Genomic DNA, 16,762 nt, shown 5'->3' with positions numbered 1-16,762 from the left:
ATCTCTTCTTCTTTTGCAAAACAAAACAAAAAGTCCAGTATCACTTTGCAAATATTATGCAGCCAGTTTGGGAGTTTGCAGCCAGTTTGGTTTTCTTGGCTTTTTTGTTCTGCAGTAGGTCCAAGAGTTAATGCATTCAGCTCAGAGTTGTAATAGTTGTCTTCTAATAAACTATAGCACTATATATGTGGGGAAATCCCAGCTTTAATCAAGTGCCCTTCAAAAGGGTTCCAGCCAGTGGTGAAATCCAAATTTTTTTTACTACTGGTTCTGTGGACGTGGTGTGGCTTGGTGGGCGTGGCTTGGTGGGCATGGCAGGGGAAGGATACCGCAAAAATTCCCACCCCACTCCAGGGGAAGGATACTGAAAAATACCCAGTCCCTCCCCACTCCTGGGGGAAGGATATTGCAAAATCTCCATTCCCACCCCACTCTGGGGCCAGCCAGAGGTGGTATTTGCCAGTTCTACTAACTACTCAAAATTTCCGCTACCGGTTCTCTGAACTACTCAAAATTTCCACTACCGGTTCTCCAGAACCTGTCAGAACCTGCTGAATTTCACCCCTGGTTCCAACTGTTAACTGCACTCCTTTTTCCTCTTTGAATAACAAATGCCAAATCAATATTCTCCTGACATCTTATTTAAATCAACATGCAATCAATTCCAGTCACAGGGTCTATTCTGCGCCCTTTCTTCAGCTTGTTGAAGTATCATAACTTCAAGGAATAATGCCAGAACTCCAAATAACTATTTACTCAACCCTTCTAGAAATTAAAATTAAGGATTACATCCCGGATTGTCATTAGCAAAATGTATTTTTAATCTTTCAGAATTTAGACCAAATAAAGGGTTTTGGAGCACTGTAGCCTTGGTTAGATAATTGTAGTATATGAATCCTTATCTCAAAATTTATCTTGTAGATTTGTTTTAAAATTCAACCTTATTGCAGGGATCAGTTCTTGAATCCAATAATCTAACAAAAATGCAATTCTGTTAGCTTGCTATATATTATAATATTAATAACCATTCTTATTTCATCTGCATAGATATTGTCATTTTTTTAAAATGCCACTGAAATTATAAAAGGACAGGTTTAAGATTAGGAAAAGGGGCTTTTTTTAAACATACAAGAGATGACATCATATATAGGTATTCTTCTAAACTGTACCAATTTCTTTCATGGCATCAGTCTGCAGGAAATAAGGCACTTGTATACACATATACAACAAGCAAGTGAAAGTGGTATTTTTCCTTGTTATACATCAGCATTTTTGATATAATGGCAGGAGCTGTCCTCTGAATCTTAACATGGCAAAACATCATTATCATTCATCATTGTCATCTTTCCCCATGGAACTGTAACCATGTTAGAGATGATATCAGGGCAATGTTTTTCAAGCACATGAAGTCCTCACTTTGAAAAAAACCACTATTCAAGAAAAGGAAATATATACTGTTGGAAAATCCATCTGAATATCTGGGCACAATGTTGATTTTTTGTGAGGAGGTTTTTTTCTTCCATATCTTAGATAGTGTTCTCAATGTCTTACCTTGGGAAGAAAACACATTTGTCTATCAATAGTTAAGGAAAAAGACAGCCTCATTTGGACATATATTTGTTGAGCATATTCCACATTACAAAAGCATGACAATTATCAAGGCCAAAGGTGTCTTGAAAAATAATAAACAGATCCTGAGACACAGTGTGATTACTATGCAGACTAGGTCAACTGTTTCTCAACTTTAACAACTTGAAGAGATATTGACTTCAACTCCCAGAATTCTTCTTCTGAAATCTTCTGAATGGCTTCTGAAGTTGAAGTCAACATATCTTTGAGTTGCCAAAGTTCAGAAATATTGCTCTAAGCTCTTAAACTGGGAGTAATTGCCCCCAAGAAAGTGATTTGGGTATATCTTGGTGGTAATGATGCAATATGTAATTCATTGTTTGTGAGATGAGGATCCCGCTTGAGACTGTCATTGTCCAGATGCTTAGGTAAGACAATAGAGCATGGAACATGTGACTGTGTTTGTTTGTGTGTTAATGATATTATTTGAGACTGGGGAAAGGGGTAATTGGGTCAACTCACAAATCTAAAACATCAAAATAGCACTTGAAAAAAATCCATTTTAAATTTTCATTGCTTTTTTTCCCAACTACCCCTGCTTTACAAAAGTGTCATGTCTGGTGTGAAGAGAATTTCTACCTCCTAGAGAAGAGGTATAGAGCCTAAAACTTTAAAAGCCGCTAGAGGTCTAAAGGGTACCCCTGGAACCCTTCCAAATGCTGCAACTGAACTGTGATTTCTATTACTGAAGAGTAATTTAAAATATTGAATGTAAATACTTTAGTAAATGATGAAATGCATAGGACAGCATCAGCTTAACTGTATTTAATTCATTTTGTTTTCTCTTAATTACAATTATGTTTTTAGACCTGGTTCCACCCATTTTTTTTCTGACTCATTCACTTCCTAGAGTGCAGATCCAACCCATTAGACAATAATTGAGTACATTCTCAGAATGAACACTGTTGTACAATCCTGCCCTAGAGATCAATATGAACTTCTCCATTTGGATTCTCAGAAGTCTTATAGGGCAGCAGCAGAAGAAATTTCTGATATAAATCCATTCCATTTTTCCTTTGGCCATGTCCTACAACTGAAAGAAATGTTGTGTAGTACTGTAGGAAACTCTCTTGAGATTATTTATTATTAAGCACAAAACTTTAGAATATTATGGATATTAGGGATGTTCCTGCAAGAATCAAATGTATGAGATAAGTTTTTAAAAAATCAGTACAAGGATACATATTCAAGCCCAACAGAAGATATTCTACTGCCTCCTTTAAAACATTCATACATTGATTCTCAAAAGTAAAGCAGAACATAACAAGAGAATGAGATTATAGAGCCTTCCACAAAGGGTAATCTTTTTGTTCTCTTGTTCCCTCCTAGGTCTTCTTTTAAAGAAAAAAATCTCAAAATCCTTTGAGATCTTGAAAGAGAGTTCAGGGTTCTCCAAGAAGGTTCCTGTATCATGTTAGTGCTCAGAAGAAAAATCCCACAGTAGAGTATACTCCCAGATACCTATGCACAAGATAGCAGTCATTTTATTCCTCAAAATTGGGACACTGCTTTTTTAGTTTACAATGTTGGCTGGATGTAGGGATGAACAAATACTATCGCAGAGTTGAACAAATCTCTCAGAAGGGTACTTCAGAAAGGGAGCAAAGCATCTTTCTGAAATTTCAATTTCAATTTCAATTTAATTCAATATATATGCCGCCCCTTTCCGAAGACTCAGAAAGTAACCCTTAAAGCAACAAAAAGATATATCATTAAACCATGATTCATAATTTCATCTCATGATTCCTCACACTACCACATGTTCTCATAATTAACACAGATCATACCTCTCCAGTTCAAACCAGTGGAATTTTTCCAAGTTACTGGGTAAGAACACGCTTTTCTTCTTGAAGGAGAGGTCTTCCTGCTGGGTGATTCATTGGCTTCAGATGACTGCTGGGGAGGAGAAGGTTTTTTTTAAAAAAATATATGCTTTTATTCACTATTGGAAGATACTGTAGCTTATGTAAAAAATGTCTTGAAAGGTGAGATAAATGTAAGAAGGGATGCAGAAAAATAAGCATTAGGATGGGTGAAACTTCGACTCAAAACTTTGATATGCTTGAAGCAGCCTTTCAGACAATTGATCTATCTCTTCCAATCAATTTGAAAAGTCAGTGGACTTTTACGCAGGAATATACATGTTTCTGTTGTATTGCATTTTCAAATTAAATCAATGTCATTATTTAAACTGAGTCTTCCAACTTCAGCTTCCAAAGAAACCACACACACCAATAGACAATTGTCTACAAATCTTTCACAGCATTTAAAATCCACCTAAGCCCTTCTTAAGTGGGCATTCATCCATGTGGGAGCGCCTTCCATGATCCTATGCTGTAGGGTAGCATGTATGGGAATTTTCATCATCACACAAGTTGTGCCAATCATCTGTGTTCCTCCAGCACAACTAGTGCTTTCCCATCTTAAATAGATGGGAAGGTACTGTATTCAGATGAACATTGCAACAGAATAATTCTGAATAATTTCTGCATCAGAAAGATATTTCTGATGTAACTGGATCTGGAAAAGGTATATACCTTGCCATGTTTTCCAGTTTTTAACAGATGCGCTTACACATATTTGGGTGGCATTTTTGCCACAGTGGAGTCAGTGTGAGTTGAGTGGCTACATAAAGCTGTTTAATAAATAAAAATGAATTTTAATAACTTCTTTTAAATTATCTAGTTGTGTTTGTCACTGTGATCTCTCTCTCAATATACAAAAATGATGAAATAAAAAGCCTCAATCTCTAATGTAGTATTTGAAAACATTCATTTGTTTCTTAATTACTTTCCTTGAATAAATCAGGTTTCTAATATTAAGGGGCAAGAGGTGGAAATCTCTTTTCATTCTTCTAAGCCATGTGTTATTTCTTTGAAATATCAAGATATCTTACCATTGGACACTCCATGTGCAAAACTGCATGCACAACTTGTCACGTTGATCTGTGCAAGAGCAGCGTGATGGAGATCTTTCTGCTGAATGCAAGTTCTTGTGGAGCTGCTCTGTGGACCTTTTGACCCGGAAATTTCCCCTGTAATTAGCCAACCCATATGGAACAGTTTTCCTGTAACAAGATGCAGAAATATCATCACATTTCAAAATTATTCTTATAATTTCTCCTATGAGTAAGTGAATGAGGGATAGGAGCTCTGGTGGGAACAGCAGTAGAAAAATCTGGAAATTCTTCTCCAAACCAAATTAAAATCCATGGCAAAAATGAGTGAGAAACTTAATAATGTTCACCTATATTTTGACATTTAAAGAGAAGGGAAAGGAACCTTTACAAGAAGGTCCTTCTACTTGAACCCAAGTTCAGCATGTCTCATGGCAGAATTTCTATGTCAGGTATGCTGGAAAACAGAGAGATATAAGTTACTTACTAATTGCCAACCTGTCATCTTAGGCAATAGACATTCCAGACCTCAAGCACATGTGCAGTCTTATCAGTTTTCAAGTGGGGTGCCCAGGGGGGAAAAAAAAAATCACATATAAACTCTGGAAGATGCCTTCTCCCATTACATTCACTTAGCAGCAATAAGTCACTTCTAATTTATGTGATCCAAACCAACCATCTGAAAATGTAGTAGAGTTTAATTTTGAAAAAGATGATAAACCTCTTTCTTTTCTTTGTTTTCCAAAAAGCAGAAATGTCTCTGATTCAATGTTATTTTGAGACATGGGGGGTGAAAAGAAATGTAAAATCCTGAACCAATCTCTGTCAGCTCATACAGAATTAAAATTTTTCAACATAATTTTATTTTATTTTATTCCTTTTAGAATTTAAGAAATTGAATCACCTAAAGTTCTCATGGAATTTTAGATGCATCAAATAATGACAAAACTTCAAACTTTAATTATTGAGGTAGGACTAAGTACTTAACAGTAGAATATAACTCCTTCTTGCTTAAAAGTCTGTGCTGACCAATTGGCCCCCATTTTCACCCATATCTTCAATAAATTGCTAAAGATGTGCTATGTTCCTTCTTGCTTCAAATGCTCTACTATCATCCCAGTGCCGAAGCAGCCCACCATCAAGGAACTGAACGACTACAGACCAGTTGCTCTAACATCTGTAGTCATGAAAACCTTTGAAAGGCTAGAGCTGTCCCACTTGAAAACCATCACGGATCCGCTGTTAGACCCCTTGCAATTTGCATACTGAGCAAATAGATCAACAGATGATGCTGTTAATATGGCTCTACACTACATCCTATAACATCTTGAATCTCCAAAGACCTATGCAAGGGTCCTCTTTGTAGACTTTAGTTCAGCATTCAATACCATCATTCCAGACACACTTCTAACTAAGCTAAACCAGCTACAGGTACCTGAACGCACTTGCAAGTGGATCATAAGCTTTCTAACAAACAGGAAACAGCAGGTGAAGCTAAGCAGAATCACATCAGATATCTGTACAATTAGCACAGGGGCCCCACAAGGCTGTGTGCTCTCCCCACTTCTCTTCTCTCTATATACCAATGACTGCATCTCTAATGATCCATCTGTTAAACTACTGAAGTTCACAGATGACACAACAGTGATCGGTCTCATTCGAGACAATGATGAATCCGCATACAGACAGGTGGTTGAACAACTAGCCTCGTGGTGTGACCGGAACAATCTGGAACTGAACACACTCAAAACCATAGAAATGGTGGTAGACTTTAGGAGAAACCCTTCCATATTTCTACTTCTCACAATACTAGACAACACAGTATCAACAGTAGAGACTTTCAAATTTCTAGGTTCTACCATATCGCAAGATCTAAAATGGACAGCTAACATCAAAAACGTCATCAAAAAAGCACAAGAAAGAATGTTCTTTCTGCACCAACTCAGAAAGCTCAAACTGCCGAAGGAGCTGCTGATCCAGTTCTACAGAGGAATTATTGAGTCTGTCATCTGCACCTCTATAACTGTCTGATTTGGTTCTGCAACCCAACAAGACAGACATAGACTTCAGAGAATAATTAGAACTGCAGAAAAAACAATTGCTACCAACCTGCCTTCCATTGAGGACCTGTATACTGCACGAGTCAAAAAAAGGGCTGTGAAAATATTTACAGACCCCTCGCATCCTGGACATAAACTGTTTCAACTCCTACCCTCAAAACGACACTATAGAGCACTGCACACAGAACAACTAGACACAAGAACAGTTTTTTCCCGAATGCCATCACTCTGCTAAACAAATAATTCCCTCAACATTGTCAAACTATTTATTAAGTCTGCACTACTATTAGTCTTCTCATCGTTCCCACCACCCATCTCCTTCCACTTATGACTGTATGTCTGTAATTTTGTTGCTTGTATCCTTACAATTTATATTGATATTGTTTCCTGATTGCTTATTTGTACCTTATGACTATCATTAAGTGTTGTATGTTTATGATTCTTGATGAAAGTATCTTTTCTTTTATGTACACTGAGAGCATAGACAAATTCCTTGTGTGTCCAATCACATTTGGCCAATAAAAAATTCTATTCTATTCTATTCTAACCTAGTTTATTCTAGATCTCTCAAAGAACAGAATTGACTACCTGACACATTTGAAATACAGCAAACAGGAATCCGAAGAAATAAAGAAATTGATAGTAGCTTGTTTGCTGTAAAGTTTTTCAGGAAACATATTCGTTCCATCCCCACCCTAGCAAACTAATTTCAGCAAGCAAAAACATGACCAATTTCTATTGGAATATAGTAGTTCCTCTATGGGAATAGAGGCACTGTAATGGCTCAGGAGTTAAGATGCTGGGGACCATGTGATGGACATGTGGCCAGTGGTAGAATTCAAAAATTTTTACTATAGGTTCTGTGGGCATGGCTTGGTGGGTGTGGCATGGCTTGGTGGGTATGGCAGGGGAAGGATACTGTAAAATCCCCATTTCGTCCCAATTAGCTGGGACTCGGGAGGCAGAGAATAAATGGAGGTGGTACTTACCAGTTTATTTATTTTATTTATTTATTTATTTAAATTTGATTTATATGCCGCTCTTCTCCGGAGACTCAGGGCGGCTTACAATGCGTTAAGCAATACCTTCATACTTTTGTATATTTATACAAAGTCAGCTTATTTCCCCCACAAACTGGGTCCTCATTTTACCTACCTTAGAAAGGATGGAAGGCTGAGTCAACCTTGAGCCTGGTGAGATTCAAACTTACAGTAATTGCAGACAGCTGGTGTTAATCACAATGCTATCAGTCTGCTGAGCCACCAAGCCCAGTTATCCGAACTACTCAAAATTTCCGCTACCGGTTCTCCAGAACTGGTCAGAACCTGCTGAATACCACCTCTGATGTGGCCCAATGCAAAAAATGGCTTCCAGGCCTGAGAGCTGGGCTTGTTGGCTGACCTGAGCTCCATATGATGGAATGAGCTCCCATCCTCACCCTAGCTCCTGACAACCTAGCAGTTCAAAAGCATACAAATGCATGTAGATAAATAGGTAATATTTTGGTGGGAAGGTAACAAAGCTCCATGATGTCATGCTGGCTACATGACCATGGAAATGTCTTCGGACAGTGCTGGCCCAAGGCCTTGAAACAGAGATAAGCACTATCCCCTATAGTCAGCAACAACTAGCTGAGTAAAATCCACAGGGACTCCCAATATTTACTATGGGAACAGAGGAAAAGAGAAACTTCAACTATCAATAAGTGCATTCCATAGTTCTTTAGAAGGATAGCATTTGTTTATAAAGCCAGTTTAGTCCTTAATTAATTCAAAAACTGTGTGAAACCTTGTAATCACTGTGTTTCTGATGCATGCAGTGATTTAGTTCCAGAGTTCTCGGCCTCCTACATACCACCTTATAAGACTTCATGACTGGGAGAACATGGATTAAATTACTCTAGAAATGGGATAACATCCACCGTTGGCAGAAATTAAGGCTATCAAAGTAATTAAGCATTGCAGTGCATTAAATCCAAATAAACTAGCATCACATTTTGCTGTGTGGGTAGTTAAGAGTCTACATGTATTCAACTCTCTTCCCTCTATAATTTATTAAAATATGTTTTTACTAAAGGAGAAAAGAATAAGCATGGCAAAAAATTAAAACATTATGCAACAGACTACATATGAATATGAGTGTAAAGGGATATGTTTGACATATAATGACAACAATATGAGACATATTCAGTTCAGAACAAATTGAACTACACAAGATATAACTTTGAGAGTTTGGAATTTTGGGTTTTGTTTTGTAATCTATATTTGCCAGCTATTGATCTCAAGAGTTGATCAAATAAACAGCCAACACAACCATTAAAAACAGCTAACCAAGTGACATATGGAAACTAAACAAAATCTTAAATTGTGCAGACATTGGCCTAGTTAACATTTAAGTTAGCAAACACTGCCTTATGCCAAAGCATATCTAGCTAGCTCCATCTAATCTTTCCTGATACAATTTTAATTTGTTTCAATTATGCTATATATTTAACAAGAGAATAGGGAGGCTAAACTTAGGAACTTCGGGATACAATGTTATGTGGTCACCTTCTTGAATCTGATGTCCTTTAATGCCTCAACCATAGTGACTATCACCATTGGAAATTATGGCAGCTGGCACAACTCACTTTCAGGGCTTCCAGTAAAAAAAAAGACTGCATGCCACTTTAGGAATAAGCAGGACAGGATGCATTGAATTATCAGTACTATACACCAAACAATCTGGCCATGTTTGAAATAAAATAATAACAAAAGAAAAGAAAATAAGAAAAGAAAAGAATACATTTGACATTAGAAATGGCAATACCAAAACAACAGTGAAAGAATGTTTTATTTATTTATTCATTCATTCATTCATTCATTCATTCAATTTATATGCCACCCCTCTCCGAAGACCCAGGGCGGCTGAATTCCCTGTGATATGATGTGATGGAAAGGGTGCTTAGTTTCTGAGTAAAAAAACCCACAAAGGTCCTTTTTATCATGTAAACATGAGGAGGAATTCATCAAGTAATTCATTTCTGTTATTGTGGATTAAACAAAGACTTTTACTACAGGCTTTAATCAGTTCACCCTTATAAGAATGCCTGTGTCAAAGCCAACTCCATAAGTAATCATTATCAAAAAATAATTGTCTGCATCTCCTATGTTTCTTTTTTATGGGACCACACTGTTTATATACCTATTCCATTTCAATGGGAATGTAAATAGTACATACTCCCTAGTTAAGATAAAACTTAAAATATTTTATAAAATCAATTATAATCCACATTGTTTATGCTGCAACATATTCATTAATTTTTAATTACCATAAAATCATGTTTGTGCATCAGACTGCAATCTGGTAAAATAAATTGTGCAATATTGCTTACAAACTGTGATTTCAATCAGCAATGTAAATTGAGCAGATCTGTCATTTATTCTGTAACTCCTAAAAAGAATATTAAATTCCAAAGCTCAATGATAAATTAGAATCAGGACCATATACACAAGTCTTGTCTGGTAAACAACATGTTGTTCATATTTTGTTTAGCCAAAGTTATGCTTCTTCTCCTCTTTTAAACAAAAGCAACAATTAGCAAGACATTGTTTGAATTCAATCTCTATGTCCGTGTGGAAATTATATGAAAAAATAAAATGTTACATTAATTAGTGGTTTAAAAGGGCAAGCAAATATGCATACCCCTCCCCATTTAGTTACAAAGAGTTTTAGTTAAATGTACCATAATTCTGCCAATATTTTGGAAAGGAATCAAACCAAAACAATGTCAATAATACTTACAAGAAGATCAAACCCGTTTAGGTTTCAGGAAAGGAAGAATACATTAAAAAGTTTCCACTTTAACTGGAATTAAACACTTTAATTTTGGAACACATTTTTCAACCAGAGTACTCCTATGAGATTCACATAATGTGAAAATATTTGTATTCAGGAAAACTATCCAATACATGAACTGCTGTTGTAATTATCTGTGACATTTTCAGTAGACATCACCAAGAAATCTACTATGAATAAAGTAGAATAACAGAGTTGGAAGGGACCTTGGAAGTCTTCTAGTCCAACCCCCCTGCTTAGGCAGGAAACCCTACACCATTTCAGTCAAATGGTTATCCAACATCTTCTTAAAAACTTCTAGCGTTGGAGCATTCTAGAGTTGGAACAACTTCTGGAGGCAAGATGTTCCACTGATTAATTGTTCTAACTGTCAGGAACTCCTTAGTTCTAAATTGCTTCTCTCCTTGGTTAGTTTCCACCCATGACTTTTGAGGATTTTGGTTTATCTGGAAAATTGAATAATTGTTTGGTTCAATTAGAATGATAAAAAATATTCTCCCAAAATAGTCTTGCACTATTGCCTCTTAGGCCGATTCTTGTATTTGTAAATCTGTTTTGCTAATTTTCTTTAATACTTTTTTACCAGACAAACTATTCCAGTTCCATCTGACTTCAATAAGTTTCCCAGATTCAGCCCTTGTTTCTGCATTCTGAGATTAGTAATACTAATTTTTCAGGAATGCTTCTTCTTCTACTATTTCTATGTCTAGATCAAACTTTAAACTGTCAGAATTAAGCCACCTTCTTGGCTTTGTCATTGGCCATAAAATAAGTCATTATTGGTACATGTCTCTGGTAGTAGCCGACATACCAGCAGATGAGCCGGGCTCTTCATATAGGCGGTTATTTGTTAAGCGACTCCATTTGAGCATATTGGTTTTACATTTAGCCATTCAAACTCTCAACCTATTCAGAGTCCTCCAAGTAGTATAAGGAATGTCAAATCCTTCAGCCATATCTTCCTTTAATAACAAGAGCACTTAGACTTATATACCGCTTTAAAGTTCTTTACAGCCCTCTCTAAGGGATTTATAGAATCAGCATATATTATTCCTTGCATAATGGTCTCCTTCCTCCATCTTTTAATTCAATTTTGTTTTTGTGTATGCTTAAGAATATTTATTCTTAACTTCCGGTTGACGTCACGGCAAGAACGTCTGGAAAATAGCGGTCTCTGTTGAGTCTCACGAAATCCAGCTGGCAACTGCTGTCGGGAGACCCTACGGGGTCAAAGCTACCTTGTAGGGGCAGCGAAGAAAAGAGAGGCACTTTGTGGACCAAAAGGAACTCGCAATTTCCTCGTTAGGTCAGAAGAAAGCTCTCCTGAATGGCAGCAGGGATGACAGGCATTTTTGGCTAGTCACAAGCTGGGACAACCAGGCCCATAAGGTTTGTGACGGAGTGGTCCATGGACAGACCACTGAAGCTGGGCAAGATAACTTCCAACTCTTACTCTAAAGATTTAAGTACAAGAATTTCAAAAAATAATCTCCAAGCATTAAGGAAGTGGCAATCAAACACACAAAGAAGGCTAAAGAAAATTAAGAGGCAAAAGAAATGCCCAAAGGAAGCTTTAAAATATAGAAAGCCTGGAAAAAAGCTTAAACAACCTGAAAGGTGATTTTTGGGAGAAACTGTCTTTCTTACTTATATCTTTAAACCTCCTGGACTTATCGGATAATCAGTTATTTTTGACATACTGTTTAATGTTGGAATTTGGAGTAGGAGAGCCATCTACTGGAGGAAGAGGAGCACTATAGTGTGAGAACTTTCAATGAAAGTGAGGAATGTCTAATACAATAACAGAACAAAGTAAACAACACCTGGAAGGCAGCCTGACCTTGATTCTATTTTAGAACACAATTTGAATATTTTAAAATACTTAGTGAATTTCTTTTCTTTTTTGAAGATTTTGAAGATGAACTAAATAGCAAATTTAAATTGCAAATAACTAACTCTATTGAAATTGGTTATTGGATTGTGGATTTGAAAGATTGGAGAAAACCTAGTGGATTAATTAGGATTTGGATTATTAATGCTATTTGACAGAACACTCTATGAGGCAAAAGAAGAAAGGTAATAGAAGAAAAAAGAAGAAAAGTTAAATAAGACTTTAAAATTTGGACAATTGGAAAGACAAATAACTGGAAAACCAAAAGGCTGTAAAATACTAAAGAACTTTGAAGATTATACATTTAGGGGATTTGGAGATATAACTATGGGATTGACTAAAGCTCTGTTGGCGCTTTTAAATATTGCAATGTTGGAACCATAGAGTTATATTGAGTAATTTTCATTAAATTGTTACAAAATGGATTATCAGGGAATAATAGAGGGATATGAAGAAATAATTTTGATGCTCGAAAGCATGCATGTAACTATAAAGAACAATAAAGAGACAGGGGAATTGTCTAAAGATAAAGAAATGAGTGTAGAAGCTTCTCAACAACTGGGGGGGAAAGATGAACATGATATTCAGAAAATAGATGAGAAATTAGAAGTAGTGGAAGAGAAAAATCAAAATTCGATGCAAGAAGACAAAGATAATGACGAGAAAGGATAAATAGGAATCAAACAGATAATTCCTTAAAAGTTTATAATAGAACAGAGAAAAAAAGAAAAATCTCTTCAAAAAAAGAAAAGATTTATGGATGGGTACTCAAATGATACAGCAGAAAGAGACAAAGGGAAACTCGAAGAAAATATTCAGTGGGTATAAAAATAACAACAAAAGTTATAAGATTCCAAGAGGGGGAAATAAAAGGCTGATTAAAAAGTCAACAAATGATGGAACTCCAAAAAGGTTAAGAGATGATGGATAGTGATAAAATATATTAATAAAATGAAAAAGTAGAAAATACAAATAGGGAAAATAGTAGCATATATATGTTGTGGTCCCCCAGCAGCCTGCGGAGCTGGCAGCAGAGTCGGACAGTGAGGAGGCTGGGGAGGACAATGGGCCAGTCCTGGAGTCAGGGGAAGGCCCAGACAAGGGCTCTGCGTTGGACGCAGAGATGGGGCCAGGGCCATCTGGGAGCGATGCGCGGACTCTGGAGCCTCCAGAGGCAGATAGCAGAGAGGCAGAGGAACAGGAGGAGCCTGTTCCTAGTGCACGCATACAAAGAGATGTCAGAAGGTGACTTAGTAGGGGATAATAAGGGATGTGGTGGCTTAGTGGCTAAGATGCTGAGCTTGTCGATCGAAAGGTTGGCAGTTCAGCGGTTCAAATTCCTAGTGCCACGTAAAAGGGTGAGCTCCCATTACTTGACCCAGTTTCTGCCAACCTAGCAGTTCGAAATCATGTAAAAAATGGTAGATCTGAGAGGCAGGCTTGGGATACATGTCCATTCAGAGGTTGTTGAGGATCATTCTCTTGCTTATTTATTTTATTTATTTATTTTATTTTATTTCTATACCGCCCTTCTCCTGCGGGACTCAGGGCGGTGTACAGCCAAGATAAAACATAGCATATAAAATTTAAAAAACATTTAAAAAAATAATTAAATAATTTTGGCCCAAGTTTAAAACAAACCAATTAAAACCAAATTCAAATTAAAAACTGAGAGGATGGGATCAAGCCAGACCAGCTAGATGGAATAAGTGTGTTTTCAGGGCCCGACAAAAAGTCCAGAGGTCTGATATCATGCGTATCTCAGGGGGCGGGTCATTCCAGAGGGCAGGTGCTGCCACAGAGAAGGCTCTCCCACTGGGGGTTCGCCAGCCGGCACTGTCTGGCCGACGGCACCCTGAGGAGGCCCTCTCTGTGCGAGCGAACCGGTCAGTGGGAGGTTTATTGGCAGGAGAAGGTGGTCTCGCAGATACCCCGGCCCTAAGCTATGGAGCGCTTTAAAGGTGGTCACCAACACCTTGAAGCGCACCTGGAAGACCACAGGAAGCCAGTGCAGCTCGCGCAGGAGAGGTGTTATATGTGAGCGCCCCGTCGCTCCCATAATCCCCCGCACGGCTGCATTCTGAACCAACTGCAGCCTCCGGGTGCACCTCAAGGGGAGCCCCATGTAGAGAGCATTGCAGTAGTCCAGGCGGGAAGTGACGAGTGCTTGAGTGACCGTGCGTAGGGAGTCCCGATCCAGAAAGGGACGCAACTGACGTATCAGGCGAACCTGATAAAAAGCCCCCCTGGCCACGGCCATCATATGCTCTTCTAAAGACAGCCGTGCGTCCAGGAGGACGCCTAAGTTGCGAGCCCTTTCCGTGGGGGCCAGTGATTCACCCCCAATAGCCAGCGATGGCACCAGCTGGCTATATTGGGATGTCGGAAGCCACAGCCACTCGGTCTTGGAAGGGTTGAGTTGGAGCCTGTTTCTCCCCATCCAGGCCTGCACGGCCTCCAGGCACTGGGACATCATTTCAAGGGCATCGTTGGGGTGGCCTGGGGTGGAGATGTACAGCTGGGTGTCATCAGTGTACTGATGGAACTCCACCCCTGCAACTAAATATTGCTACCTGAAGATGGAAACATCCCTTTCTTTAATTTTCTTGAAATGTTCCAAATATGTTATAAGTGCAATTTCAGTCTTTGGTGAGACTGAAAACATTTCAAATGAATTGGAAAACATAAACTCATAATTACATCCACAAATTGTGCACAAGGGAACACCATTAATGTACCAGAAAAGAATTGTGAAGTGTGTTGTGAGAAAAGGACTAAATGTTCTTATAAGCTCTTTTATGGATGGAGTTGAAGTGTCAGCCCTGGTCTTGCTTTCTTTCCATCAGAAGGGAAATCTAGAACAGGCCTGCATAAATCAAAGAGAGGAAAGGGACTAATTAATACCTTAAAAATAATTGGTGGCTACAAAGGAACAGCTTGCGTGCGTATTGGCTATTTGGCAGTTAGTGGTGAGGTATCGGTGATGGTGTTGCCAGTGAGAGCTGGAGGCATTGAAGACCCTTGGCAGGATCCTTCAAGACAGAAGAGTCTGTGAAAGGCAGATCCTTCTTAGCAGTGCCTTTTTTTGGCAGCAGTAGATTGGTTATTTAAAAAAAAAATAGCTGGGGGGACATCCAAGGTTGCTTGGTAGGCTACATATGACCTGGGGCCACATATTGTATGGGACTGATCTAAAACAATGAGAAATTTAAAAATACAGAACACTATGGGGAGATAATATGTAGTGTTCAGCATAAAAATGCCTTCAGGTATATCTCAAAGGTGCTTTTTCAAAAGGCAACTGGACTGCTTTTTTCCTTGAAGAAGAAAGAGAAAAGCAGTTCAGTTGCCTTTTGAAAAAGCACCTTTGAGGTAACTATGATCTGAATGACTGAGAATCTTCACAGATATTTCAGGTATACCATAATCCAAAGAAAAGTTATACCGGTACTTTAACTATCAGTTTCTATAAACTAATCGATACCCAAATTATCAATAAAAGTAAAATATGTCCATATAATTTATAACTGTTTATACATGGAAGAGTTTTCTTATTTTTAAAAATCTCCCTGAAGTTGAGCTTGATCCCTGTTGATTACTCTCTTGGCAAGAATATGGGTATGATTTATCATTGCTTTCTTCTAATTTTTTTTTGGGGGGGTGGGGGGGGTTAGGGAAAGGAAACATTCCAGGTTAGCCTGTAGACTTCTTTGGTGTTATTTCTGAATTTATTTCTAAATATATGGACCTATGATGGCTGGAAATTATATAGAAGCTGACTCAAGATATCTGGAGAGCACCAAGTTGAAAAGCACTGCTGGACAGAATTTCCAGAATTTAATCTGGAAATTCCAGATTAAGAAACCCAAATATTACAAGGATTGAAATAAAATCATCTGACCTATCTGTCCAGGTAACGTGCAGGGCAAATCAGAATCTCAGAAGCTAGTCAGGAGGTGGGTGGCAGTCTTCTTCTGCAGAGTTGATTGGAAACCAAGTAAGAACAAAGCCTTCCGAAGATATTTCTGTGGACATGTGGCCAATATGACTATCTGACTAGGCTCACAGAATCACAACCTTCAATAAAAGAACTGGAGCTGGTAATTTGAACAGCAAGCTGGGGTCGGTAAGGCCAGTGCCCCCACGTACTGGAGTGTTACTTTATGGAATGGGATCTGGGCCATGAGAATAAATTCTGGCATGAGATTTTGGGCTGGAAGAAGCAGCTGATATCACAACTCTTCAGAAATTAACTGTTCCATCCCCCACCACTTTTTTCTTCTAACTTTCTCTTATTGTTATAGGTAATAAATATTCGGGGGTGCAATGACTCAGTGATTAAAAATGCTGAGTTTATCAGTTGGAAAGCTGACAGCCTGTGTTCGAGACCTAAGCACCGCCCAACAGGGTAAGCTCCCATTATCTGCTCCAGCTCCTGCCCAGCTAGCA

At 38.1% G+C, this 16,762-nt stretch overlaps 1 protein-coding gene across 1 annotated transcript in view; it reads right to left on the bottom strand.

Annotated features, from left to right (window-relative positions):
• Positions 1–3,449: 3,449 nt before the first annotated feature.
• Positions 3,450–16,762, bottom strand: part of EDN3 (endothelin 3) — a 34,402-nt gene continuing 21,089 nt past the window's right edge. The window contains exons 3-4 of the mRNA XM_070940099.1: positions 4,526–4,696; positions 3,450–3,525 (exon numbers count right to left, since the gene is read on the bottom strand). Coding sequence (XP_070796200.1) covers positions 3,450–3,525; positions 4,526–4,696 — 247 coding nt within the window. The remainder of the gene's footprint in view (positions 3,526–4,525; positions 4,697–16,762) is intronic.

Source organism: Pituophis catenifer, unplaced genomic scaffold (assembly GCF_029215685.1).
Source record: "Pituophis catenifer annectens isolate HBS135680 unplaced genomic scaffold, rPitCat1.0.hap2 SCAF_3, whole genome shotgun sequence".
NCBI lineage: Eukaryota > Metazoa > Chordata > Lepidosauria > Squamata > Colubridae > Pituophis > Pituophis catenifer.
Note: the sequence above shows the minus strand (reverse complement) of the source record. Positions and strands in the feature narration are given on the sequence as shown.